The sequence below is a fragment of the Myodes glareolus genome, chromosome 3 (assembly GCF_982192425.1).
Source record: "Myodes glareolus chromosome 3, mMyoGla1.1, whole genome shotgun sequence".
NCBI lineage: Eukaryota > Metazoa > Chordata > Mammalia > Rodentia > Cricetidae > Myodes > Myodes glareolus.
Window position 1 is genome coordinate 4,906,602 of NC_142028.1, and position 26,217 is coordinate 4,932,818.

Consider the following 26,217-nt stretch of genomic DNA (forward strand, 5'->3'; position numbering starts at 1 on the left):
TTTACTGTCTCTAACAATGTTGTGTACACTGAACAAGAGAGTGGAGGGAAATATAATAACAAATATAATAATGCAAATATAATAACTGCACAAAAATCTCAAAAGAAAATTAATTTTAAAAAAAGAAATCATTTAGCTGCAGAATTAGCTTCTTTCTGAACTTAAATCATTGTGCACAGGTGTGTGTATCTGTGTGCGTGTATGCCTATGTGTGTGTGTGCGTCTGTGTCTAGCTGCACAAAGGGGCACTTCAATTTTTTCAACTCAAACACAAAAAGGTAGAACTTTAATTCTTTTGAACTTGATACATATTTTTCAGAATTTTCCCAAATCCTCCCTACATTTGGTTACAGTGAATTGTCTAAAAAGGTTAAAACATTTGTATGATGACCTCTGAGAGCCATGAACAAAGCACTGCCTGGCACCGCCATGTCACACCAAGCACAGGACAGCGGAGAGCAGCCTGTCCTGCCCTTCCGTGTCTTTGGTGAAGCAGACCAAACTATAAAGCAGGTTTGAAAGCGTTTAGCACACTGTGGCTGTCACAGATACTAAACATCCTGGACAAATGTGTTCAGGAACAAACCTAGCAGTAGTACCCTGTGCTTTCTGTCAACCCGACACAAGCTGGAGACATCTGGGAAGACAGCAGCTAAACTGAGAAAAATCCCCACCACAGTGGCCCAAGGGCAAGCCCATGGTGCATTCCTGCATTTGCGATCCTCTACAGCATAAGGAAGCAGGCCCAGTGGGCCATGGAGAACAACCCAGCAAACACAGTCTTTCATGGCCTCTGCATCACCTCCTGCCTCCAGGTTCCTGCGCTGACTCTCACTGGTGGACTGTGGTTAGGGTCTGTAAGCTGAAATTAAACCCTTTCCTCCCCAGACTTCTTTTGGTCATGGTGTTTTATCAGCAGTAGAAACCCCTAACGAAGACAGCCCTAATGCCTGGGCATCTCACCATCTTTGGCAATCACATCTATGGTCATGGTTTAAAACAAGAGCCCATGAAATCTTGGGGGAAATTCTTCAAACACTGAATACCCAAGTTCATCACATGAAAAAAAGAGAGGGGAAGGAAAGAAGAAAGAGAGGAAGGGTGGGAAGGAGGGGGGAGGAAGGAAGGAAGGAGAGAGGACAGTAGGTAGAAAAGCTGAAGGATGGGAAAAGGAAGAAGGTAAGGAGAGAGAGCATGGGGAGAGAAGAGGTTACAGAAGGAAAAGGAGGAGGAGAGAGGAGTGCCTGGCTCTCAGACGGGCACCACCCCTCCATAACCACACTTCCTCGGCACATGGTAGCCCATCTCCACCTTCCTCACTCCCATTCAGACCAGTCCCCCGGCAGCTGTTACTTAAGGCCCTTCAAGTGCACACGCCCAGCCTGCCCCTTCCTTCAGTCACTCCCAGGTCCATTATTGGATCTTCTATCCGCCCGCAGAGCAATGGAAACCAAGCGCTCCCCAGCCCTTTTGGCCATGCGCCTACCTGATTACCACAAGGATCCATCTAGATGTCCCGCACGCATGCTACAGTTGACTACCAGTTCACACCGCCCAGATCAGCCTCATGGCTCACTCTCCATTAACTCAACCCTGGATCTGCCAGGCCAGTGCCACCTCATGCAGTTACACTGCTCCTGGCATCTACAGTTCTGTCACACTGCCCAGGGCCTTTATGACATCACAGTGCCACTGTGCAAACACAAGCCAACCCAAGAGTGTGAACAACGGGTGCTTCCTTGTTGGACAGCTTTAGACAAGTTACATGGACTCTTCAGAGTCACGGCTTCCTCTTTCAAAGGTGGGAAATAACAGGCAATCGAACTCACAGTCAAAGGCCTGACCAAACTGAAAGAATACAGCACTTCTCCGCGGAGGAACAGAGTGTGTGAGCACACACAGCAGTGAACGGAGTCAGAGTGCTGTGTTCTCCACAGAGGTGTGGGGTGTGTGAGCACACACAGCAGTGAACGGAGTCAGAGCACTGTGATCTCCCTGGAGGTGTGGGGTGTGTGAGCACACACAGCAGTGGACGGAGTCAGAGCGCTGTGATCTTTTCCACAACACTGAAGATCTCTGCATCACTCCACCTGCCCCATTATCTGCTCACTCACAATGTAAATATATTATCTGCTTTCAGTTGAGAATATTGAGTATCTAAGAAATAAATGGCCTCAAAACATTACTTACCAGAATCTGCATTATATGTAAAGCAGTAATTAGGGATGCAGATGTACAGACATAGATATACAATCTAGAAACTTTTATAAAAAAACTAATTACTTTCCCAATCAAACTAAAGAAATGAAAAAGAGAAATTAGATGGGGTAAAGGAACTGCAAATGATAATACGGGTATTAAAAAAAGATCTGTAAAATAACAGGTCTCATTTTTAAAATTCTGGGTTCAAAGCAGAGCTAAGAATAATAATAGCTAATCCGATAAAGCGGGCAACATGCGAATATAAACAAATGGCAACAATCAGGGCTTTAAATTGGGAAATTGTCTTCATTTTAAGTCTTCAAACTTCTAAATAATTAATTTAAAATTTTCATTAAAATGGCAAATGCTTAAAAAAATATAATTTATGAAGCTGACTTGGTTAGTTTTTAGAACAGGTCTCTTGAGGAATATATCCTTTCTTTGGGGAAATTAAGCCACAGGCAACAACCCTATAGACAAGCATGAAGCTCCAATGACATCACAAGGCCTTTTTTTTTAACCAAGGGCCAAACCTATATAATCCCAACACTCTGAAGTAAAAATTAAAGGAAACCTCAATATGAATGACTCGTCCTGTTCCGATGTCGGACGGTTGGCTGCCTCAAGAGCACATGATGAAAGACGCTGGGTTTGGTTAAACAAGAACACTTCATAAGTTCAGCAAGCAATGTGAGGCAAACCGTTACAAAGGACACGAAGGGAGGCTCAGGCCAAAACAGAGACAGCCCTGCAATCGCAAAGACCTCGACGCCATCCAGTGGTCCATCCTTTCTTGGTACAGGCTTCGTGTGATCCCCACACAGACCAACAGGCTTTTCAATGGGGCAAAAGAAATGGACACTACGGACCACAGAAAGAGGTAGCTACAGGGATGAGTCTGTCTCCTCCTCACTGAAGTACGGGGCCCTAGTGTACTGCCATCCTCACAGAAAACTCCTGTGTGAAGTTACAATGAAAGACAGCAAAACTTCAGCCAATGAAGAGGCAGCAAAGCAGATCAGAACAGCCTGAGATTCATCAATGGGAAATACGTACAGAAGAGGCAAGGCATATAAGTCACTGAGATCATAAACTTTTTTGGGGGGGGCCTTTTGGGAAGAGGTAAGACACAAAATGAATTCATAAAATCAAAGATTTAGGGGGTGAAAGATGGCTCGGTAGTTAAGAGCACTTGCTGATCTAGAGAACCCAACTTCAATTCCCAACACCCATCATTTGGCTCCCAGCTACCTCCAGCTGCAGAGAATGCAATGCCCTCTTATGGGACACAGAGGCACACACACACATGTGTGCATGCACACACAAACACAAAGTAAAAAACTAAATAAAATCTTAAAAAGATCAAAGGTTTAAGTATTTTAAAATATAAGATCTTATAAAAATTAGATTAAAATGTAGACATATGCAAATGTATCACAAATAAAGCCTAATTCCTAATATGTAAAGAACTTAAAACAGCAAAAAAAAATTGAAAGACTAAGCAAATGAGATGAAAAAACAACAGAGACTTGAGAGTGGTTTCCGTGGCAAAGACTCCAGCAGGAGGAAGAGACGGAAGCTCCGGGGCCTGAGGGCAGACAGCTTGTGGGAATGCCGTGGCAACAAGAGAAAATGAAGGCATGAGTCTCTCAACGCCAGCTTTAGGGATGCTGGAACCTCGTTATTATGTTACACACGCAATATAATTTGCCAGAAACGGAGGACTGTACCCTAAGAGAGACTGTGAGCTAACCATACTGCAAATGGCTGTCCTTGTCCCTTCTCTGCCACCGTGGTAAATCCCTAACTGCTGCAGAAGGTTATTCTAAGGTGTGTTACATTTGTTTATGCTCCGGAACATTTGTTTAGCGATGTAAAGGTGTGTTGCTTTTGTTTATGCTGTGTGTGTTTAACTCTGTGAAGCTGTGGTTCTGTTCTTGTCTAAAACACCTGATGATCTAACAAAGAGCTGAACAGCCAATAGCGAGGCAGGAGCAGGAATAGGCGGAGCTGGCAGGCAGACAGGGGAACTAGAAGGAGAAATCTGGATGGAGAAGTGGTACCATGAGAACAGGGAGAGGAGGACACCAGGGGCCACAGCCAGCCACAGAGTAAAAGTTAAAGTAAGATATACAGAAGTAAGAAAAGGAAAAAGCCAAGAGGCAAAAGGTAGTCAGGATAATTTTAGGAAAGCTGGAGAGAATAAGACTCCGTGTGTGATTAATTTGGGAGCTGGATGGCGGGATCCCCAAAAAGCCAAAAGAGTAGAGAGCCCAAAAAGTAAAAGTAAAAAACTAACAACAACACATAAGTAAAAGCGATCTGGGGAGGAAAGGATTTCTGGCTTACACTGATGCCAAGCCAGGATCTCAAAGACAAGTGCCTCGGGCAGGGACTGAGGCAGAGCACAGGGAGGAAGGCTGTGTACTGACTCCTCTGACTTACTCAACCTGGGCCCATGTGCCCAGAAATGGTGTGATGTGGGAAAATTGTCTGTATTCTGTCAATCAGAATAAAATGCTGATTGGCCAGACAGGAAGTATAGGCGGGTCAACCAGACAGGAAGTAGAGGCGGGGCAATGAGAATAGGATAAGGCTAGGGAGGAGAAAGCTCCCTCAGTCACTCCTGCGCAGACCACCGAAGAGACAGCATGTAACTTGCCCAGCTGAGAAAGGTACGGAGCCATGTGCTAACATAGATAAGGATAATGGGTTAATATAAGTTACAAGGGCTAATAAGAAGCCTGACCTAATGGGCCAATCAGCTTTATAACTTATAGAGATCTCTGTGTGATTGATTTTCTCTGTGACTTGCCGGCTGTGGGGTACTGGGCGGGAACAGAAACCCCAACAAGCCGGCCCTCATGCTACAATGGTGCAACAAATAGTGGGCTGGGCCCTCCTACATCAATCAGTAACCAAGAAACGCTCCACAGACAGCCCCACCAGCCAATCTGATGGAGAGAATTTCTCAACTGAAGCTAGCTAGGACAAACCCCAATTCCACTGCAAGGTGGGGCACTAACACACTTTACTTTGGGATGGTGCAAGAACGTCACAGTAAATAAACACTGGCAGCAAAGCAGAGGAGGACGAGGGAAGAAAAGAGGACAAGGAACCATGGAAAACCGCAGGAGAAGGAAACGGCCTAAGTGTGGATTAGCACTCGCTTCTTGCAGCTCCCTCTCTCCGTGTGGGGGATCAGGCAGAGGGCAGGCCTGAGAAGGATGAGTACACACTGTGTTCTGGTCCACATTCGGATTCCTGAAATAATGGCAGCCTGGGACTGTCAGTGTTTCCTGAAACAGAGCTATGAAAGAAATACATTTGGAGATGTACCATCTCCGAGGACTTACATCTGTACACCCTTCTCCATATTCCTAATAACAACCCAAATAAAGGTGGGAAATAAAATGCTGAAAATGGCAGAGACGTGTGGTGTTTTAGGTTAAGCCTGAACTGTGCAGATCAGTGGGTCTCAGCCTTCCATAGTGGCCACCTAAGACAATCAGAAAACAGAGGGATTTCCATAAGGATTCATAACAGCAGCAAAATCATAGTTATGAAGTAACAATGATAATAATTTTATGGTTGGAGGGCACCACAACATGAGGAACTGAATTAAAGGGTCAGAGCATTAGAGTGTTGAAGACAATTGGTGTAATGAAGTGTGGGACTGAACAATCTGTGTATTTGCGTGTGTGTGATATAAAAGGGTAAGCGCACATATGCTATGGAATATTACTGTAATTGTGTAAAAGTGTATTACATTTGCTTATACTGTATTTGTTTAATTATGAAAAGATGTGTTGCTGTTTCACCTTACCTGCCTGAGGCACCTGATTGGTCTAATAAAGAGCTGACTGGTCAAGAGCTAAGCAAGAGAGGGATAGGTGGGGCTGGTGGGCAGAGGGAATAAGTAGGAGGAGAAATCTAAGATCAAAACAAAAAGGAGGAACGAGCGAGCGAGGGAGAAAGAGTGGGAGAAGCCAGGACCAGTCAGCTAACACGCCATACCCTGCTTCCCTCTGCCACCCCAGCTTCCCTACTCCATAACTCCCTTTACATTCCTCTTGAAGAATTCTCTTTTAGAGTTTTTCCTTGACCCTTCTACCTTTTACATTTATTTTAAAGTAAAAAGCCCCAAGGCAAAATGTAGATTTAATTTAAAGAAAGCCAGCCAGAAACGAACCTAAGGAAAAGCATCCATAACTAAGAGCTGGTCGGTGGCCCAGGAAAAGCCCGGTACACATATATGTGCACAGACAGACAGCAAAGGACGAAAGTTTTTCCATCCAGCACCACCAAGATTTATAGAGAAAAAGAACAGAAGCTCTCACAGCTTTTCATAAAGCAAAACTATCAGTTCACCCAAGCCCGGCCCGAGGCTGCAAGGGAACCAGACCACAGAGACCATTCCACAGGTTCCTAGATAGAGGTCTGCCACACAGAAACTCCTCCTTATGTGATCATTCCAAGAGTCACCAGGGAGGCGGATGCTGCACGGCTGTGGTAGCTTTGCATTTCTCTCCTGCAGCTGTGAAGGAACCAGGGCTCCGATGTCACCCAGGGCTGGGAAACACACAGGTGAAGTCAGCGGATTAGCATCCAGTGTGTGTGTCCTGTGCCAAGCCAGAGACACTTCATGGGATCCGACTGTCACCAGGGGCTGGGAAGCACACAGGTGAAGTCAGCCAATTAGTATCCCGTGTGTGTCCTGTACCAGCCAGAGACACCTCATGAATTCCTCCGCGAGTCTACAAGCAGCCAAACATCTCTTTACAGGAATCAGCTACCGAATCAGCTACCTCACTCGCAAGCCCAAGAGCTCTCAAGACGGCATAGGTAGCAACTTATTGAGGAAGATAGAAATAGGAGTCAGTAGCATGCCAAGAGGGCTCAGCATGTAAAAGAGCCACCTCCAAGCCTGGCAAGTTCTACGGTATGAGGAGAGAACCAGCTCTCACAAGGTGTACTCTGACTTCCATGGGCCCTGTGGTACATACACATAGAAACAAGCACATTTAATAATAATAAAAAATACATGTAAGAAGTAGAAGGGTCAAGGAAAACTCTAAAAGAGAATTCTTCAAGAGGAATCTAAAGGGAGTTATGGAGTAGGGGAAGCCGGGGTGGCAGAGGGAAGCAGGGTGTGGTGTGTTAACTGTAACTCAGTTGACAGCACAAAATACAACAGGAAAATCAGGAAGGAGCACAGGGAAGAGGCTTCCCCAGGCTGACCTGTGCACAAGGAGGCAGGGCACGGGGGGTTCAGTTCACAAAGGACACTGACTAGGTTTGGACCAAGAAAAGTGTGAGGTGCATTGCAGATATGCAGAACATTCCAGAAGGGGAGAGAGCAGAACAGAATCCAGACGCAGGAAGACTCCAGGACTGTGCTATGGGCCTGCCTGTACAATTCCGAGCCATCAGAACAACAAGCATGACGGTGAGTACGCTCAGGTACATGGTGCCATCACACAGAACACAGACGCACACTGGACCCGGCATGAAACCTGAAGACAAAGAAGCTGGGGTGCAGGTGTCAGCGACTGCAGATGCTCTTTGGACGGGAACATAGCAGAGACGGAAACAAGAGGGGTTAAGACGGGAAACAGAAAAGCCACCGACACTACCACCAGGCTACAGCCTGTGTCTGCTGCATGGAGTCACGCTACGACACCACCCCAAGGGCTGTGCTGCCCACAGAAGGTCCACGTGGCATACCGAACTCTAAAGGGCTCGATTACTACAGAGAAGAGAAGGTTTTGGCTCAGTCAGGTAAAAACGTATTTCGATGCCGGCTTTTTTGAGTTGAAAACATTAATTAATTTTAATATCTAGAGTCTGCATGAACGTCTGCATGAACTTGTAGAGAAATGTTAATATTACTTACCAAATAAGAGCAGCCATCCTGCGAGACACAGGCTTGAAATGCGGCTTTAATTAGCTGAAGGGAAACTGAGATGCAGCTCTGAACGTGAAATTCCAGTAAATCTAGCAGCTAAGTGAAACAATTACAAAATTACAATTCTAAAACAAAAAGCTGAAATTTCTCTAAATGATATCCATAAGAGATGCATGTGGTGCTCTAAAATATAAATTCCTGTATAAATTTCAACCTGCGCAGAAGGCTTGGAGCACGGGCCATGCTGCAGAGCCTGTCCCAGTACAAAAGCCTGCACCAGCATCTTTAACAGGTGAACAATGAACTGCTTTACTGCTTTTCTAAGCAAATTCTAAGCCAGTTAAATTTCTGTACTATCAAACTGAAAATACATACTTTGAGGAAAACTAAAATTAACTTGTCCCAAGACTGAGAAGGTCTATGGTGACTTTGTCAATCAAACTGAGCAAGGCCAAGGTCACAGTGCACCCTCAGCCATGCTCAGGTGACCCAGGGTAGGCACAGGGACTCTAGTGGGAGCAGGGAAAGGAAAGAGACTTGGCAGAAAAGAAAAATTCACACCACAGTGTCCCCTCACTAGAGAAGCCAGGAGCTGTGTTCACCACAAGGGATTCACACCACAGTGTCCCCCTCACTACAGAAGCCAGGAGCTGTGTTCACAAGGGATTCACACCACAGTGAACCCCTCACCACAGAAGCCAGGAGCTGTGTTCACAAGGGATTCACACCACAGTGAACCTCTTAGTACAGAAGCTGGAAGCTGTGTTCACCACAAGGGATTCACACCACAGTGTCCTCTCACCACAGAGGCCAGTAGCTGTGTTCACAAGGGATTCACACCACAGTGTCCCCCTCACTACAGAAGCCAGGAGCTGTGCTCACCACAAGGGATTCACACCACAGTGAACCCCTAACTACAGAAGCCAGGAGCTGTGTTCACAAGGGATTCACACCACAGTGAACCCCTCACCACAGAAGCCAGGAACTGTGTTCACAAGGGATTCACAACAGTGTCCTCTCACTACAGTACCCAGGAGCTGTGTTCACCTGTGCTGAACACAACCTAAGATCAAATGTGGGGACCCTTGCTTCAAACTGGCAAAGAACCAGCAAGAATCTAAAAAGGCCAGAATAAAAGCTGTAAGCACCATCAACACACCCCAGGAAAGCAAACACTGTTTAGATCAGAAGGTGCACCTGGTGCAGTCACTGAATTCTTACTCAATAAATGAACTGACGATTCGATCAGCAACAACTTCCTCTGAATGAAAACAAATGGCATTCTGTGCTTAGTTTTAAGAGGATGTTAGAAGCAGCCGGCCTGTGAGTCTGCTGGGGTCCTTGCTAATAAACACTGCTGGACAATGCCCGGTGACCATGACCACAGTGCTCGCTCCAGCCTGTGCTGTCAATTACAGCTCAAGTGGCGTCTTCTCCAAACTGACAGAACCTCTCACAAAAATGTAAGCAGTGTATGCGTGCGTGGGGGGGGGGGGGGGCGTGACACTGACGTGTGTGTGTGTGTGTGTGTGTGTGTGTGCGCGCGCGTGCGTGCGCGTGTCTGATGTGTGTGAGCTCTACAGCATGCATGCCAACTCCAGAAGAACGTCTTACTACTGTTTAGGCACAGAATGACTGAAACTTCAAACTGTCTTCACTGTAAACACTTCTGTAGAACTAAGCCTAGGTAAAATTTTCATTATTTCTCCACAGTTCAAAGATCTACACACACACATATCCCTGCCTATTTTCCTAGTATATTAGGCAAGTTCTGTGTTGTTTATCCTAAAATTACTTTGCATGGCCCAGTTAGCCAAAACGATCTATCTGAAGTTATTGACAGTAAAAGTACACTTCATGAAATTCACAGAAAGAGAAGGGGAGGAGAGGGAGAGAGGGAGGGCAGGAGGGAGAAAGAGAAGGGGAGGAGAGGGAGGGAGGGCAGGAGAGAGAAAGAGAAGATGAGAGGGAGGGACAGAGGGAGGGAGGGACAGAGGGAGGGACAGAGGGAGGGACGGAGGGAGGGAGGGACGGAGGGAGGGAGGAACGGAGGGAGGGAGGGAAATCGGCATATTTTCCTTGTTAATCTAAAGAAGGGAACTTTCAGGTTAGGAAGGGGATTAACTGGGCTCCCCGCATATAATTGGCCAGAACCCCAGCCGCTGGGCTACATGCCAAGTCCTATTTCCACTTTTTGAGACGGGGTCTCGCTAAGTTGTCCAGACTGGCCTTGAACTCATGATGCTCCTTCATTGCCCTCTGGAGCAGCTCAGATTATAGGCCTGTGCCATCAAGCCCAGCTTCAGAAGTTACGTGAAATGATTACCTCTTCACATCAGCCAAGCTTTAGTAGGAAAAAAAACTTAGTATTCATTAGCTGCAAGGCAAGAGTATCAAGCAAATTAATACAGAAGTCAAAAGTGAGATCAAAAGGCTTCTATTAGGCCTAATAGCGATACTTAAATCAAGTGAGATTTTGTAACAGCATAGTTTATATGATTTATTCAGAAGAACATGGTAATTATAGGTACAAGCCTTGAATACACCGCACAGGTTACTAAAACACTCAGAGGAATATCATAAAAATAGGTCAAATTACAATCACCAATCATTAGCTAAATAGATGTCTTCTACTTCAGTATTTTAGAATCCACAAAAATGAAAGGGAAAAGACTTTAAAAGTCCACAAACAACAAACACACAGCTCTAAGTCCCAGCCCACTGAGTCCTCACTGGAAACTAGCGTGGGTGCACCTAGGAGTGGTCGTGGCAGTGCCAGTGGTCACCTGGCAGCAGCGTGATGGTGGCTTTGCTCGGGCAGTGAGCAGAAGTCGAGAAACCAAAGCCTTGTGGCACAAAGTAAGAGCTGATTTAAACTCACATCAGCAAAGACAGCAAGGACGCGGGGTAACAGTGGAGAGCTGGGGTCCTGTGTATGTCAGGGTTCTTCAGAGCAGCAGGACTCAGAGAATGAATCTCTCTTTCTAGGGGATTTATCACCATGACTTACGGGCTGAGGCTCAGCTAATCCAACAATGGCTGACAGTGAACAGGAAGTCTGCGAATCCAGGACTTGTTCAGTCTACAAGGCCGATGTCTCCGCTGGAATCCCAAAGAAGCAGACTTAATGTGGTGAAGGAATGGCCTTGCTAGCCAGGGAAAGAGTAAAAGCTTCCTTCTTGTGTGTCTGTCCTTATATAGGCTTCCAGCGGGGGGTGTGGCCCCGATTAAAGATCTGGATTAAAGGGGAGTGTTTTCCTACCTCAAAGACCCTGACTAGAAGTGGATCCACCCACTTCACACCGGGCAAAAGATACTCCAGAGATGTGTTTTCTATTTCTAGATCATAGCTCCTTCCAGACTTAGTCAAGTTGACAACAGAGAATAACCATGCTAGGCCCTGACGGCTATGCAGGGCACCCCTGCCAGATGGCCTCACACCCCCCTCTCCTCTCACCTCACTCCTTAAAAATTCCCACTACAGAAAACCTACTGTTTCTATCTATCTATAGCTAGGCCTGCAAGAGGCCAAGAGTGTGGAAACAAAGAACGCGAGGAAGGAGATGGTTCTGTCTGCCGCAATGGTCAGCCCTGGTCTCCAGAATCCACAACAGCAGCTTTGGACCAGATGTGAAAATTAAAACATATAAAACAGAATCACTTTCTCTTAAGTATTAGAAGTTTCCATGGTAGCGCTTGTATTATTAGTGTATATCTGTTTGGAAAGAATATAATCGTGATATCAGTGTCTCACTTGGCCCATGTAGTTTAAACCAGGTACCCCAATCATCTAGAGTAAGCTTTGTAAACTGCAGAGCTGCAACAAGAAAAAAATAAAACAATAAGCTCAGAACTCAAAGGCCGCCTCGCATTTCCACTTACATCCACTTACACACTGTCGGACAGAATTCCAGAGCAGTCACAGACCGCTGGAGACCAGGTCACGGTCATAGTCTGCTTCGGTTGTCAACTTGATACACTTGGAAGAGGGACCCTTGACTGGGAAATTCCCTGCTGGATTTTTTCAGAGCATGTTTATGGGCCATCTTCCAAACTGTTAATTGATGTACGAGGGCCCAGACTACTGAGGGCGGCGTCAACGTTAGACCGCATAGGAGTAGCTGGGCAAGGCACCAGAGTAGAGCAGCAGGCAGCTCCCACCTCGGGTTCCTGCCCTGACTTCTCTCAAGGGACTAGAACCATAAGACAACAACCTCTCCTCCCCAAGATGCTTGTGGTCGTGGTGTTTACCATAGCAACAGGAAACAAACTCAGCCACACGGCAGAGCACATCCGCAAAGTCGGTCTATTTCCTGGTGGACACACTAACCAAGACGTGAGCCACACAGAAGATCAAGTGTGCTGCTGCAGGGACAGCTCACAGCTCTACAGAACTGTCTTCCTCCGTACAGTTTAAGGAGACTGGCCCTGAACATCACAAGCGGAAAGGCATGTGAATAGCCTTGGCCTGAGAAGAAAATGCATTAAGTAGCAAAAGGAAACCATATGGCAACCTTCCCTCAGGTAGCGAAATTACAGTACAGTGACAATCCACGGTCTGCAGTGGGTCAACGGTTAAGAGCACTGGCTGCTCTTCCAGAGGAAGATTCCCAGAACTTCGTGGCAGTTGACGACTTTCTCTAATTCCAGTCTCAGGAGATCTGATGCCCCGCCTTGTCTACACAGCACCATGAACACATATGGAACACGGACATATATGTAGGCAATAGACCCGTACACATATGAAATAAATGGAAAAGAAAAGAAAGCGCGGAGCCTGATCTAACAGGCATCTCTGAATGGGTAGGAAGCAGGGAGCAGAGAAAGTGTTAAATGTTTCCCACACTGCTGTTATCCAGCGTGGGGGTCAGAACCACTCCTGAAGTCAGGGCCAGCCACACAGCCTCACCAAGGCAATTAGGAGTCAAGTTAAAAGTAGAACACAGAAAAGAGAACTTTATTCAATGGGGCCACACTGGGAAGAGGGACAAAGATTAAACAGAGGGCCCAGGAAAAGACAGCTCAGCAGCGCTCATCAAGGTGGGGCCCCACCCACCGCTCACCCCTGGGCTCCAATCTGTCTGTCAGATGGTCTGCGGAGTTGTCAGAACTGTGAAATCTCTCTCCAGAGAACAAGTAGCCCCTGTTTTTTCCTCCTCTCAGCGTGAACTTTCTGGGAAAATCTCATTTCTTCAAATGTCATTTCCTCGGGGCCCATTACTTCACCAGTCTCGGTCAGACAAAGACATGAGATGAGAGTCTCTTGAAACTGTCACCTGCCAGGCTGGCTACACTGCCTGTAAGACACAGGCACTGAGCGATCAAAGAGTCGCTTTCCAGTTCTACCACAGATGAAGATGCGAACAGTGAATCTTGTGCTTTTCACTACCATGTGAAAAACGTGCAAACCGCACTCAAAAAAATACACAAGGAAATGTGTATGCTCGGGTCTTGAGCCCTCAAGATGCATAACACAGATCCCTGTGGGAGAGCAGGACTATTGGATAGAGGCAGAGGATTAATAGGACGACCAATTTGCTGTCCTAGGCTTTCCTGGCCAGGAGAACGGAGAACGGAAAGACTGAACCATGAAATCAAAAAAGCATCTGTCTTCCAGGTTCCCCTCTGCCAAGGTCTTGAGAGGAATGTTTGAGCTTTCCTGTTGGCTTTGTATGCAAATAGCTCCAGATGCGAAGGAACCACATCTAAGTCGCTCGCTTCAGCATCTGCTGGTCCAATTCCCATCATTCCTCCTGCAGGGCCGGCTTGTGACAGACAGTTTAGTCTGCCCTCTTTATAAGCTGTTTTGAAGGAGCTAATTTGGATTAAAGTATCTATCCGGACCACTTGTTTTCCCTTTGATGGTCACTGAATTCTAATGTGGTCTGTGCAGAGCGGCAAGGAACTCGGAGGCATTATTGGGGAGGACAGAGCTCAAGGTTTGAGCCTCCCGCCTCGCCTTCCACACAACTTACATTTGTACGGTCAAAAGCAAAAAGTGGACGGTCTTTTTTTCCTTTGCCTTTTAAAACTGTGCCACCCACATTGTACAAAATGGCTTCGTAACACGTCCTGACCCAGCACTCACTGTAGGCAGCTACAATCAAGGACTTGAAGCTCACATTGGGGGCAGAAGGTCTGCCAACCCAAAAAACGCATCTGGGGAAACGCTCTGTCCTCCTAGCAACAGCTTCCAGGCCGCAACTCACAGACCTGGGTGCCCAGTGCAGAAAGAGTCTTCTGCGTCTACGGCAGAGGACTGAGTCCACGATGAACACGGAGTAACCTCAATAAATTCCATGAATTCTCAAACTCTGGCTCTGTTACCAGAAGAGGCACAATAAAAAAAAAATCAAATAGAAAGAAAGGAAGGAAGGAAGGAAGGAAGGAAGGAAGGAAGGAAGGAAGGAAGGAAGGAAGGCAAGCATACAGATGCCTAATGAAGTATTAAGAACTGACAAAGTCAAGTACAGATGAGTCCCTTCTCTCTGTCTCAAGAGCACCGGGGAGGGGCAGAAGGGAGGAGAGGGACACACATAACTGACACAGGGGGTAAAGCAGGTGCAGGGAAGACATCACCACACGGGAGCAATCTAGGGAGACTACGAGTCCCAGGGTCTCCACAGGGAACACACATGGGGCAGTCGGGGGAGACTCCACATCCCAGGGTCTCCATATATACAAAGCTTTCACACTCACATGTGTGTGTTCACCTGCACATGTCTATCAGCAGACAAACATTAATTTCAGGAAAATGGAAGGAGAACAGCGTTCCTTTTATAGACATTATAAAAAATAGTTATTTTGTAATTTTACAAAACAAAATTTCTCAGCAAAAATATTTTTTACTTATCTAAAAATCATAGCCACTTTGAATGCTGTTATAATATCTAGCGCGCAAGTCCTGGACAGTTGTCCCTCAGAAGGATCAGGGTCAGTGGAGCACAGGGCCCAGAGGCAGCCATTAGTGCTCCCGAACCTGCACTGAACTACACTGCGGTCTAACGTGCCGGGAATCAACTGTTTCTGTCACGCAGGAAAACCAGGGAGACATGAGAGAAGCTCAGCAAAAAAAATGGCTTGGTGCTTCTGAGCATCTGTGGCCACTCTTCAGAAACAAGTCCCATCATGAACGTGTGCGTGCGGACGGTGTGTCTGTCACGGCACTCACTGAGCCGGGTCACAGCCCGTGACTACTCCTATCAATCACCACTTCCAGGCCATGCGTCTGAACTGAGCGTCCTCAGAACACTTAACTCAGACACACAAATATCCAGCTCTTAGCAATTACTGAAGGTTTCCAAGGTTGACACATTTTTGAAGCAAAGTTGAGTTTTCTGCTTTTATATCTAATCACTAAGACTATTTAATTATTCACCTTGGACTGAAAATAACCAAGAAGGGATAAGGGCAGCAAATCTACTCAGCAGTCATCCAAAATCTCAGAGCACTGGCTCAAGGTACCACTACCTCAGTGGTTCTAATTCCAAAAGATTCAAACCTATTTCCTGCCATAAAAAGACTAAAATAGGCATGTAAAGATGAGTCATACATGCGATTACAGTTTAAAATCACATAACAACTATCCTCACAGTATTATCATTCAAAATAGCCAAAAGCAAAAGGAACCCAAGTGTCCATAAAAATGAATAAAAACTGGGATATTAGGATTAAAGAAAAAGGAAAGCTGCCTCCCGCTCTGTCAGCATGACAGGCTGTATCCCCCAATCATGGACCAAAATAAACCCTCCCCCTGTTAAGTCTCTTCTTATCAGCTATGTGATCACAAGAAAAGGAGTCACAACGATCAGAGGCTGCACACGAATGAGGAGGATAGGGCAGAGGGTGTGCACAGAGGGTACGGTACACATCTCGCCACTCAAGCATCCCACCGTCAGTGCTGCCTGTCCATGAGCACCTACGTAGAAGACACATCCTGAGGTCCTGGAGCCCCAAAGATGTCAAGAGAGACATCAATTCCCCCAGTGTGTTTAGAAACTGGCACCTAGCCCTGTCTTGGAGCTGGACACGCACTGGGATAACAGACCTTACAGTTGCTGCTTAACTTGCCTTGACCCTGAAAATGAACCTTCCCATCTTCCCCAAAATACCTAACACTTAAACCAAATGTTTGAGTTATTTTCCAAGACATTCCCCTGAAAACGTATTGTCTGTATAGATTACAGGCAGGTCTGGTGTTAAACGAACCGTTATACCTAATCATCCACTCACACCACCCTCCTAGAAATGATAAATCAGGAAGCCTGCATCCAGCAACAGCAGCAGCCAGAGGGAGACAGCTGTGTAAGAGGAGAGAAGCAGATGGCCGCAGTGAAGGTCAGCCTGTAGCCAGGCCTGCTGATGTCATTTCTACAGACCGATAAGGAAACTGGAAGAATGCCATCTTCAGATCTGAGGTTTTTCTGGGGAAGGGACGGAAGGAGAAGTGGGAAGACAGAAGTCTCTGGCTCAGCAGTCCACGGTCTCTGACACCAGGGACCAGAGCTTCTTGGAAACTGCCTCTCACATCCAGGCACTGAAGCAGCCTTTCCCCACCACCTCACAGAATTCTGCCTCTTCTACCTCTTCCATTCACTGACTGTGAGCGCCCAAACCAACCCACCAAGCTACAGCATCTTATATGGATGTGTGGATCTTGGCAGTGAGACACCGAGCCCTTAAGGTATGTGTCCAGGAGTGGTAGGGCTGGGGGATATGGTAGCTCCATTTGCACTTTTCTGGGAAACCTTCAAACTGACGTCAGGGAGTGCCTGCACTAGTCCGTGTTCCAGCAGCAGCTAAGAGTTCCTCTTTCCTCTCACCCCTATCCAATTGTAGCGATATCTTGGTTCAAGACAGGGTTTCTCTGTATAACAGAACTGGTTGTCCTGGAACTCGCTTTATAGACTAGGCAAGTCTCGATGGTTTGCCTCTGCCTCCCAAGTGCTGAGAGGCAAGATGTGCACCACCACCACCCAGCCCTGTGACTAACTAGTGCCTTAGCTCTGCACTCTGATCCTGAGGCATGCTTGGCTAGATAACAAACAAACATCGCTACATCCCACCACTGTTTTCTAGACCATAAACACGCTGACAGCATTCCTCCTCCCTCGTATCCCCTCCAGCACCTCCATAGTCGTTTTCTGATGATGAGCATTCTGACAACTGTAAGGTGGGGTCCCAGAGTGGATCTAATGTGCATCTCAAGATGGGGAGGATAGTGAACATTTTCTGAAAATATTTATTGGTCAACTGTTATTTTTAATTTGCAGTACTCGTGAATGTTTCACTATAAAGAAACTGTTGTATTTGAACAGCAATGGGCATCACAAACTAAGACTCGAAATTGCTGCGGGAGCACCTTCCACTCCGTCAGCCAACAGCCGCTGAAATACCAGCCCACTGGGGTGTGGTAGATTTCTCTTTTAAAAAGAGCCACAAGTCTCGGCTCAGGGCGCTTGGTTCCGGCTCCTGCTCCTGGCTTCTGCTCCAGCGACTAGGCTCCCTTCCTGACGGTTTATGGTGTATGTAAGTTTTACCCCCCAAAATAAATACCCCCTTAAAACATAATTGGTGTGGGATTGATTCGCCATTACAAAATGGAGCCTGTCATGCACAGATGACTCAGGAAGCGCCTTGACACCTTCCGAAACCAAGGTAAATCTGAGCGGTATGTGTTGTAAGATTCAGTGTCCCAATCCCCTTTTACAGCCAGCCTCCAGTCGGCACAGAATGTATGATGCAATTCAGACTTTGAGAAAAGAAAAATTTGAATTCAGAGTAAATCTAGGATACTATATTTTTCAGATCAAACAAAAAAAAAAACTTGAGAAATGGGTTTTAAAAACAGAAAATCAGTTTAATTACAGGAAAAAAAAGGATCCAGTGACCAGGAGGTAGTACCTGCAGGAAAGGTGGCCCAGGGGACAGCAGGGGACATTGCTTGGTTTCCATTGTGTTCACCATCAAAGGTCTCTGCAGCCTGTAAGACAAGACAAGGCCCCCTGAAAAGACATAAAGGGTTGTACTTTGTACAGCGGTCACACACCCACCCCACAGGCATGCTTCTGCAGCAGGCCACCCACGCACACTCTCTGAACACCACTGCCACCACCTCCCTGCTCTAGCACTGCACTACTCCGCGCCGACAGTGCCCAGGTCCCAGGTCCCAGGTAAATGACCCTTTTCCTCATTTCCCAACAACCTTCTGGCAATGTCGTGTTCATTTCATGTATCTTTCATGATGTCTTCACTGAGAACTTTCCATCACCTATTCTGATTTAACTCACCACATTTATCCAACCACGTAAAATTTACTTAAAAACAGATTGTGCAAATCTTTGATGCAAAAAGATCATTTAAATTAGCATAAGATTAGAGACTAATCTGAAAGACCAGGTGAGTCTGTCTTCTTGAACAATCTACTCGGGTCTCTCAGGCACTAAACACTAGAGAATCACAAAAGCCAGCTTCTTCAGTGCACAGGCTCTCCTGTTTGGTGGCAAGCTACTTAAGACAAGGCTCACAGAGAGAGCACCAAAATTTCTCAGGTAACTATTAAGCAAGATGACATCGTTTTAGTTCCTAGTCTGCACTGAGTTGCCAAGGACACAGGCTGCGGGGGGGACAGAGGTTAGGCTGTGCTGTCCACTAGCTGTGCAGACGAGAAGCCCCTCCCTCCGCCACAGGGGAGCGGCACACGAAACTGCTGGTTTAACGCTGGGTCTTGTGTTGACAAGACTGACAAACCCAAGGGACACGGAGTTCAGTTGTCCCTTGAGAAAGCAACAACCAACTTTGGCTTTTCTATGGATCTCTTACGGTTCAGACACAAGGATATGCTCAGATGGGACTCTTAAATATAGCTTCCAAGCACCAAGGCAGCCACATGATAGTATGAAACACACCTTGTCCTCTATCAATGAAAAACTAACAAATTGTAAACGTTCCATTTAACATGACTAAGATTCAAACAACAAACTATTAAAACAAGAACATGACACACTCAAGTGAGATTTTTTAAAGACCAGTTTGGGATGAAAAATGGAATGCATGTATGTCTACACTGACTGCCTGCACATACAAAACACATGTCTACATTGGCTGCCTGGACATAGAGAACATATGTGTCTATATAGTTGTCTGTACATGGAGAACATGTGTGACTATAGTAGTTGTCTGTACATGGAGAACATGTGTGACTATAGTAGTTGTCTGCACATGGAGAACATGTGTGTCTATAGTAGTAGCACATGGAGAACATGTGTGTCTATAGTAGTAGCACATGGAGAACGTGTGTCTATAGTAGTTGTCTGCACATGGAGAACATGTGTGTCTGTAGTAGTAGCACATGGAGAACATGTGTGTCTATAGTAATTGTGTACACATGGAGAACATGTGTGTCTACAGTAGTTGCTACCTGCACATGGAGAACACATGTCTACACTGCCTGCCTGCACACTGGCAGCTCTGAAAGGCAGAAGGAAAATGACTTCCTGCTGAAAAGAACCGCGTTATCCTTCCTGAGTGACCCGCGCTTCTCCCATTCACATTAGTTACACTATCCTTCCCGAGTAACCCGCGCTTCTCCCATTCACATTAGTTACACTATCCTTCCCGAGTAACCCGCGCTTCTCCCATTCACATTAGTTACACTAACTGGTACAGCTCTCTTTTTACCAAGTCCAAACTAGGTGAACGACTTTAGAAAGGAAGAAGAGAAAGTCCTCCTGTGGGAGGTTCCAAGACTTGAGCCCTGGCATTTGACTCTTAATCCAGAGGTTTTCCTGCAAGACTACACTGGCTCTGTAAAAAATAACTGGGTTATAAACTATTCCAATAAAATGAACACACATTGAGAAGGACCAAGAAAAAGACACTACACGTTCAGCTGACAACGCCGACTTACAAACGTCCACCAAAACCTGAGAGAGTAACCTCACAGCACAGCACTGAGGGGCAAGCCTGGAGGCCCTGGTGTCTCCCATCACTGCAGATGGGAGCAGGGCTGTGGCAGGGAGGCTCTCATGGGGCGTGGATGCGATCTGACAGCTGAGTCCCCGTCCTCTGCTGGAAGCCTGAGCTCCTCCTGATGCCTCACTGGCCACAATAATTGCCCTGATTTAAACCATGGCAAGATCAACGCTTCAGTAAGAACCCATCTCGGTGTCCAGGTGGCTGACTCCAACCTCTGCTTCAGAGTAAGCGTAGCTCATGAAGGTAGGGACAATAGCTCAGCTGACCAACTGTTTGCCTTACAAACTCAGAAAGAGGATTTCTTCCCCACACCACTGGGCATGGTGCATGCATCTGTAATCCCCCTGCTAGGAAAGTCAATCCTGAGGCTTGCTAGCCAAGCAGCCAGCATAGCCTACTTGACAAGTCCCAGGACAGTGAAAGACCCTGTCTTTAAAAAGTATAGTGGACAGGACCAAAGAAGAGACACACGTGGTCGTCCTCTGGGCTGCAGGCACTCGCTTGATACACGCAGCAGCAGCCACACACACACAGAGAACAGACCAGGAAACAGTGGACGTAAATGCGGTTCTGTAGCGGGTTACTGTCACAGGACACACACCTCAAAGCCGCCGAAATCGTCATCGTCCATTCTTCCCACGGCACCTGAAACACAGAGCAACGGAAGTCAGCCACCTGCGTGGAAGGACCCCTGGGACCGACAGGAACACAACTCCTGAGCTGTGAATTAAAGCTGTTTCATTTGGATCACAAAAGGCTTTCTTAAACTATACGTGTGCATTTTTAAATCACGTAAAAAAACAACTGGTAATTGGCTTTTACTTTCTGGCAAAATTAGCAATTTCTGGAACTTTTTCAGTAACCATGCATTTTGCCATTTTCTGTTGAGACTCCAGGAGTGGAAAAATATTCTTTTACATTTTAATTCGCTTTTCCCAAAGTGGCGCTAGGCCCCATCAGTAATGCTTCCTGCTTTCCGAATCTCCTCCTCAGCTGTCTGGCAGCATCAGCACAAACCCCAGTTACCAACAGGACTGTGGTGAACTTTTGGAAATCTGTCCCCACCACAAAGGTTCTTCCCTCGGTTTCATGGCCAGGCTGAGTTAGATTTTCAAAATTGATCAGCATTTTTGAGCTGTGGCCACGACTTCTGGAGCATTTGATATGTGTATTTTTAGCTGAAACTGCTTTGCACTTCTGGAAAAATGTGGAGCAAGTTACTGGCTGGTCAAGGTAAATCAAGTCGTGTGTTCACGAGACCAGGCAGAAAACACGAGAACACCCCGGATCCTTCACACCTTCACTCCGGAGGCAGGGGGAGAAGCTGCAGTAGATAGAGCCTCTGCTGTGCTTCTTCCTCAATACATTACAGAGGGGTCAAGGGTCAGGGCTTAGCACCTAGGCTCTGGCGCACAGCAGGAAGGAGGCAGACTTTAAGAACCATGGGAAGCCCAGCAGGCTTTGGCTCCATCCATGCTGGGCTTCTTGAGAAACACTTACCAACAACTCCATCAAGAAAACTCCACCCACTTAAAAAAGTCACAACAAAGAAATATGCTAATCACAGATTGTTTTCACTAGGCCAAGCAAATTCATTTCACAAAAGTAGAAAGTATAAAGAATGTTCGTGGACGGAAATAAGACAGTTTTATAAATGGCACTGGGTTCCTGGAACTGCTGAGACAGTGGGGACAGCTATGCTGCCACCGTGGGCTCGCAGCCTCACCGACCGACACCAAAGTCAAGCTAACCGTCTATAGGCAGCACCTAGAAAATATAAACCAGACTTCTAAGAACTGTCGATGGCGGTTAGTCTGAAACGACGTCGCATTAATCGTGTCTCTACTGAGGAGAAGAAACTACGGGAGAAAACGACAGGCACCCTAATAATTAACAGTTAAGCTGCAAACACCACAGCCGCCCCTTCACGTGGGTACCACAACCTCCGGAGCCAAACACAAACTCCCCTTAGCATCTGTGAACACTGCACTCGGGTGCTCATTTCTAAAGACTGGAGTACTCGGAGTTAATGTTCTTGTGTTTTCACAAGGCACATCCTGACACGGGATGGGAAGGGTGCCAGGGAGCCAACAACACAAGCATCCAGCGTGTTCGCCTGTGGTAAGGGGGCAGATTCCTAAATTCTGATTGAGCTGTACAAAACAGCAGAATGGTGACCACTTACCAGCAACTCCTACATACCGGATGAGACAAGACAGCGTTCCTCTTCGATATCATCAAAAAAGTAGTCACGTATTTTATTTATAAGTAAATAAATATGTCCTAGATAGCTTAAGATACGGTGCTACAGAGACACTATTTTAAAGTCATAACCTTTCTCCAAATAATTTAGATTCAAACCCTATGACAGTTTCCTTTTGAATATGTAAAAGAAGGAAGATAACAGATGCTTTTTGCTGCTGATTTTGTGTGTGTGTGTGTGTGTGTGTGTGTGTGTGTGTGTGTGTGTCTTTTAGAAACAGAGTCTCACTATGTAGCCCTAACTGGCCTGGAACTTGCTTTGTAGACCAGGCTGTCTTCAAATTCACAGAGCTCTGCCTGCCTCTGCCTCCTGAGAGCTGGGATTAAAGGTGTGAGCCACCATGTCTGACCTCAATAGCACTGGCTTTAAAAACTCAATTTTACAGGGGTCAGAGAAACAGCTAAGTAGGTAAGGCATTTGCCTCACATGTATATGCACCGTGGTTTAGGTCCCTAGAATTCACAGAAAAACTAAGCAGATGTGAAAGTCCTTCTGTAATCTCAGCACTTGGGAGGCAGAGACAGGGAACCCTGGAGCGAGGTGGCCACCAGAATCGCCTCAATTGTCCAGCTCTGGCTTCAGCAAGAGAGCCTGGCTCAAAAATTAGTGATTAAAAAGTAATTTTTGGGGGGAGGAGGGTTGGGGTTGAGATAGCGCTTCTCTGTAGCTTTAGAGCCTGTTCTGGAACTAGCTCTTGTAGACCAGGCTGACCTCGAACTCAGAGATCCTCCTGCCTCTGACTCTCAAGTGCTGGAAGTAAAGGTGTGTGCCACCACCACCTGGCTTAAGAAATAATTTCTAGGGAGGAAATAGTAGAGGTTCTTTGTGGATTCTGTCACAAGCCTCAGTTCTATCTATGCATACAGTGATAAGGCTTTGTAAAGCATTTCTGCTATTTTTGTGTTATTGCCATTAGAACAGCAATGAGCCCCAAGATATCCCAGCACCAAAGGACACCTAAGTCACTGAGTGATGAGACTCTAATTCAAAGCTACGATAGTTAGTTCAGGGACCAAGACTAAAGGTCTTTATAATATCTAGGTTCAACAATCTCAGAACTCACTATATGCAAATTAACGTTGCCTGTTGCTTTATTTAATTCTCCATTCTGTCATCCTCAGTATTTATTAGACTGATGGTACTTTCAAAGAATGGCTTGAGAAAAACAGAGCAGAAAGTAAAACACATACACGGACGGCATAACACGCCCTTTGGAGCCACCACACAGATGTCAGCCGAGGTCTCTGAGAAGCTGGCGTGGTGGAAGAAGGCACAGGTCCAAGGAAAGGCACTATAAACAATGAAAATGGCCCAGGATGGGGGAGATGACTTCAGAGAGGATCTATCTAGCTGAGACTATATCAGGGGACCCTTAAGACAAAATGGACTGGACAGAGATTTTAAATAGAACATTTAAAAATTACATTTTATCCAAGTTTCCGCTGAAAAATCTTCTTTAAAATGACAAAAAAAAAAAGTTACATTAAAATGCTCGTGTTTTCTCCTCAATACAAACAAGGTTTAAAGACAAATAAGATAAATGACAAGAGGCATTGGCACCCGGGAAGCAGCTGTGGGGAAGAGGCGCTGGCACCCGTGAAGCTGCGGTGAGGAAGAGACACTGGCACCCACAGCAGCGGTGGGAAGAGGCACTGGTACCCACAGCAGCGGTGGGAAGAGGCACTGGCACCCGTGAGGAGAGGAGGCCCAGCTCCATTTCCCTCATGCTGGCCACAGAAGGCTCAAGAATGGGCAACTAGCAGCTGCTTACAGGGGAGACTCAAAATCCAACCAGAGTCAGGCTGCACCTCAATCCCCTCTCAAAATCCAGAGAGCCAGTCACTTGCAGCTCCTCCCCCAGCAGGACACAGGTTTACCCCACCACCTGCTGCACTGGAGGGCGTGGTCAGGAGAGCGAGAGCTGCTGACGAACACTACCCAGACATTTACCAGAGTTTATCAGACCTAGAGAAACCCTTAGCTCCTGACTTCCACGAAGGACAGACCAGCAGAAACACTGAAAGGAAGCAAGGATGGTGTCTCGCTGCTGAGGTTCACATCCCAGGGCCGACAAGCACTATGTTACAGTGGACATGTAACTTCAATATTCTTGTCACTACAGGGGTCACTGAAGAGACTGAATAAGCTAAAACAGAAAGAGAGAGTTGGAATAGGAGCCCATCCCTAAGATTTTACACACTCACTCTCAGTGCCTCCATCAAGGACAACCGGAGATGGGAGCAACAACATGGACACAGAGACCAGACAACCACAGACAAATGGCGGAAGAGCGAGCAGGTTCTCGAGCACACACCGTATCCTCTGAGAGCTGTCAACAGGAGTGAGGCAGAAGGAATGACACCAGGGACACGAGAACGGGGCCTCCGAAGTGTGCGAGGGAAGAAAGGAGAGCGGAAAGGAGGAACTGAGACTGGAAGGTCTTGGAAATTTAAATTATGATGGTAGAAATGAAGAACTGTGAAATGGAAAATAAAGGGAGACTCCCTTAAAATGAAGCACATAAGAGAAAAATGGAAAATGAGTAAAACATAAAAACCTTTCAGTCCAGGCCATGCTATATCTAATCACTGGGAATTCTATAATGAACACAGAACTACGAAGACAGCAGCAAAATAATTCAAGAAAATTTTCCTTTATAAAACTACAGTGGAAGTGAGAAAACAAGAAAAAAAAACCAAAACACCAGAACTCTGCACAATGCACAGAGCATCCCACGGCCTTGGGAGCATGAGGCAGGCTTCAGGAAGGCAGAAGGCAGCAGTGAGGGGTTTTTAAAACTCAGAGGGAAAACCATGTACCACACAGAATCCTGTAACCAGTCACACCAATAACTCACTGAGCTCGGGAAAGAAGAAAGTCATATCCACACCCTGCCTCGAATGCACAAGGCACTGGGTTCTGGGTTCACTCCCCAGTGACACAGAAAGACAAAAACCAATCGTGGAAACCAAGAGTGTAAGACAAGAAAGAGAACATGAGATTGGGAAAAACCATCTCTCAGACTGAGGCTGGTAAACTGCCTCAAATTGCCTCCATATCGGGAACATCTAAAGCCAGTCAGAACGCTCCTGGGAAGCAGGGCAAGCAGAAGAAATTAGCAGAGCATCTCATATGGCTTCCCATCAGGAGGGGAGCTTTCAACATGGCAGGGAAGTTCAGGGTTGCATTACGAAGTTAAGTGTTAGTGAGCTGAAAACAGAAACCAACATTCCGGACAAGAGAAATGAACTGAGTAACACATTAACTGCAATGCCTAGACACTGAGTGGCCAACGGCCCCAAAGTCACCACGGAGAGTAGAGAGAGTGAGCGGAGCGTGGGGAGGCTGCAATGGACAGATCAAGACACAGCCATGATAAGTACGGAGTTTGGATACACCTGTCTAAGCACCTGGCCCTGGGAACCATGGCAGCTCAAGGAAGCAGGGAAGACGGAGGCTGCCTCACGGGCAAACACCTTGTACAACTTTAAATTATGGGCAGAAAAGCAAAATGTTATGATCCAATCTACCTAGCATTTCCATCAAAAGGCTCAGCAAAAAAGTCAAAGCAGGTTTGTTTCTTTTAGAAACTAAAGTGGTAAGTAAATGCCTTTTACTCAATGAAAGCATTTTATCAGTGAAGAAACTGATTTTTTTTTATGTTCCTCTGCTACAAGTTCCCACATTGCAAATATTCACATACAAACTACATCTCTGACATCAGTGCTGCTCAAAAGGAGACAACCAGGAAGCCTAACAGAGAAAGACCCTTTAGAGAAGACGTGTGGGCTCCTGATGTCTCAGAAGACCTTCTGCTGACCATGGGCAAGAGCGCCTAAGGCAATCACTGCCCAACTGGAAAATGATG

The 26,217-nt window shown here is 46.3% G+C and overlaps 1 protein-coding gene across 4 annotated transcripts in view; it reads right to left on the minus strand.

The window, feature by feature from the left end:
* The window catches only part of Ccdc91 (coiled-coil domain containing 91), a 180,591-nt gene that overhangs the window by 121,800 nt on the left and 32,574 nt on the right, over positions 1-26,217 (minus strand). The window contains exons 2-3 of one of the 4 annotated variants that reach the window (XM_087903943.1): positions 20,688-20,731; positions 18,014-18,092 (exon numbers count right to left, since the gene is read on the minus strand). In XM_087903943.1, the coding sequence (XP_087760069.1) occupies positions 18,014-18,092; positions 20,688-20,717 (109 nt within the window). In that variant the 5' untranslated portion in view covers positions 20,718-20,731. Of the gene's footprint in view, positions 1-1,486; positions 1,622-18,013; positions 18,115-20,687; positions 20,738-26,217 lie in introns of those variants that run through there. The other 3 variants (XM_087903944.1, XM_087903942.1, XM_087903945.1) reach the window with 3 other exon arrangements.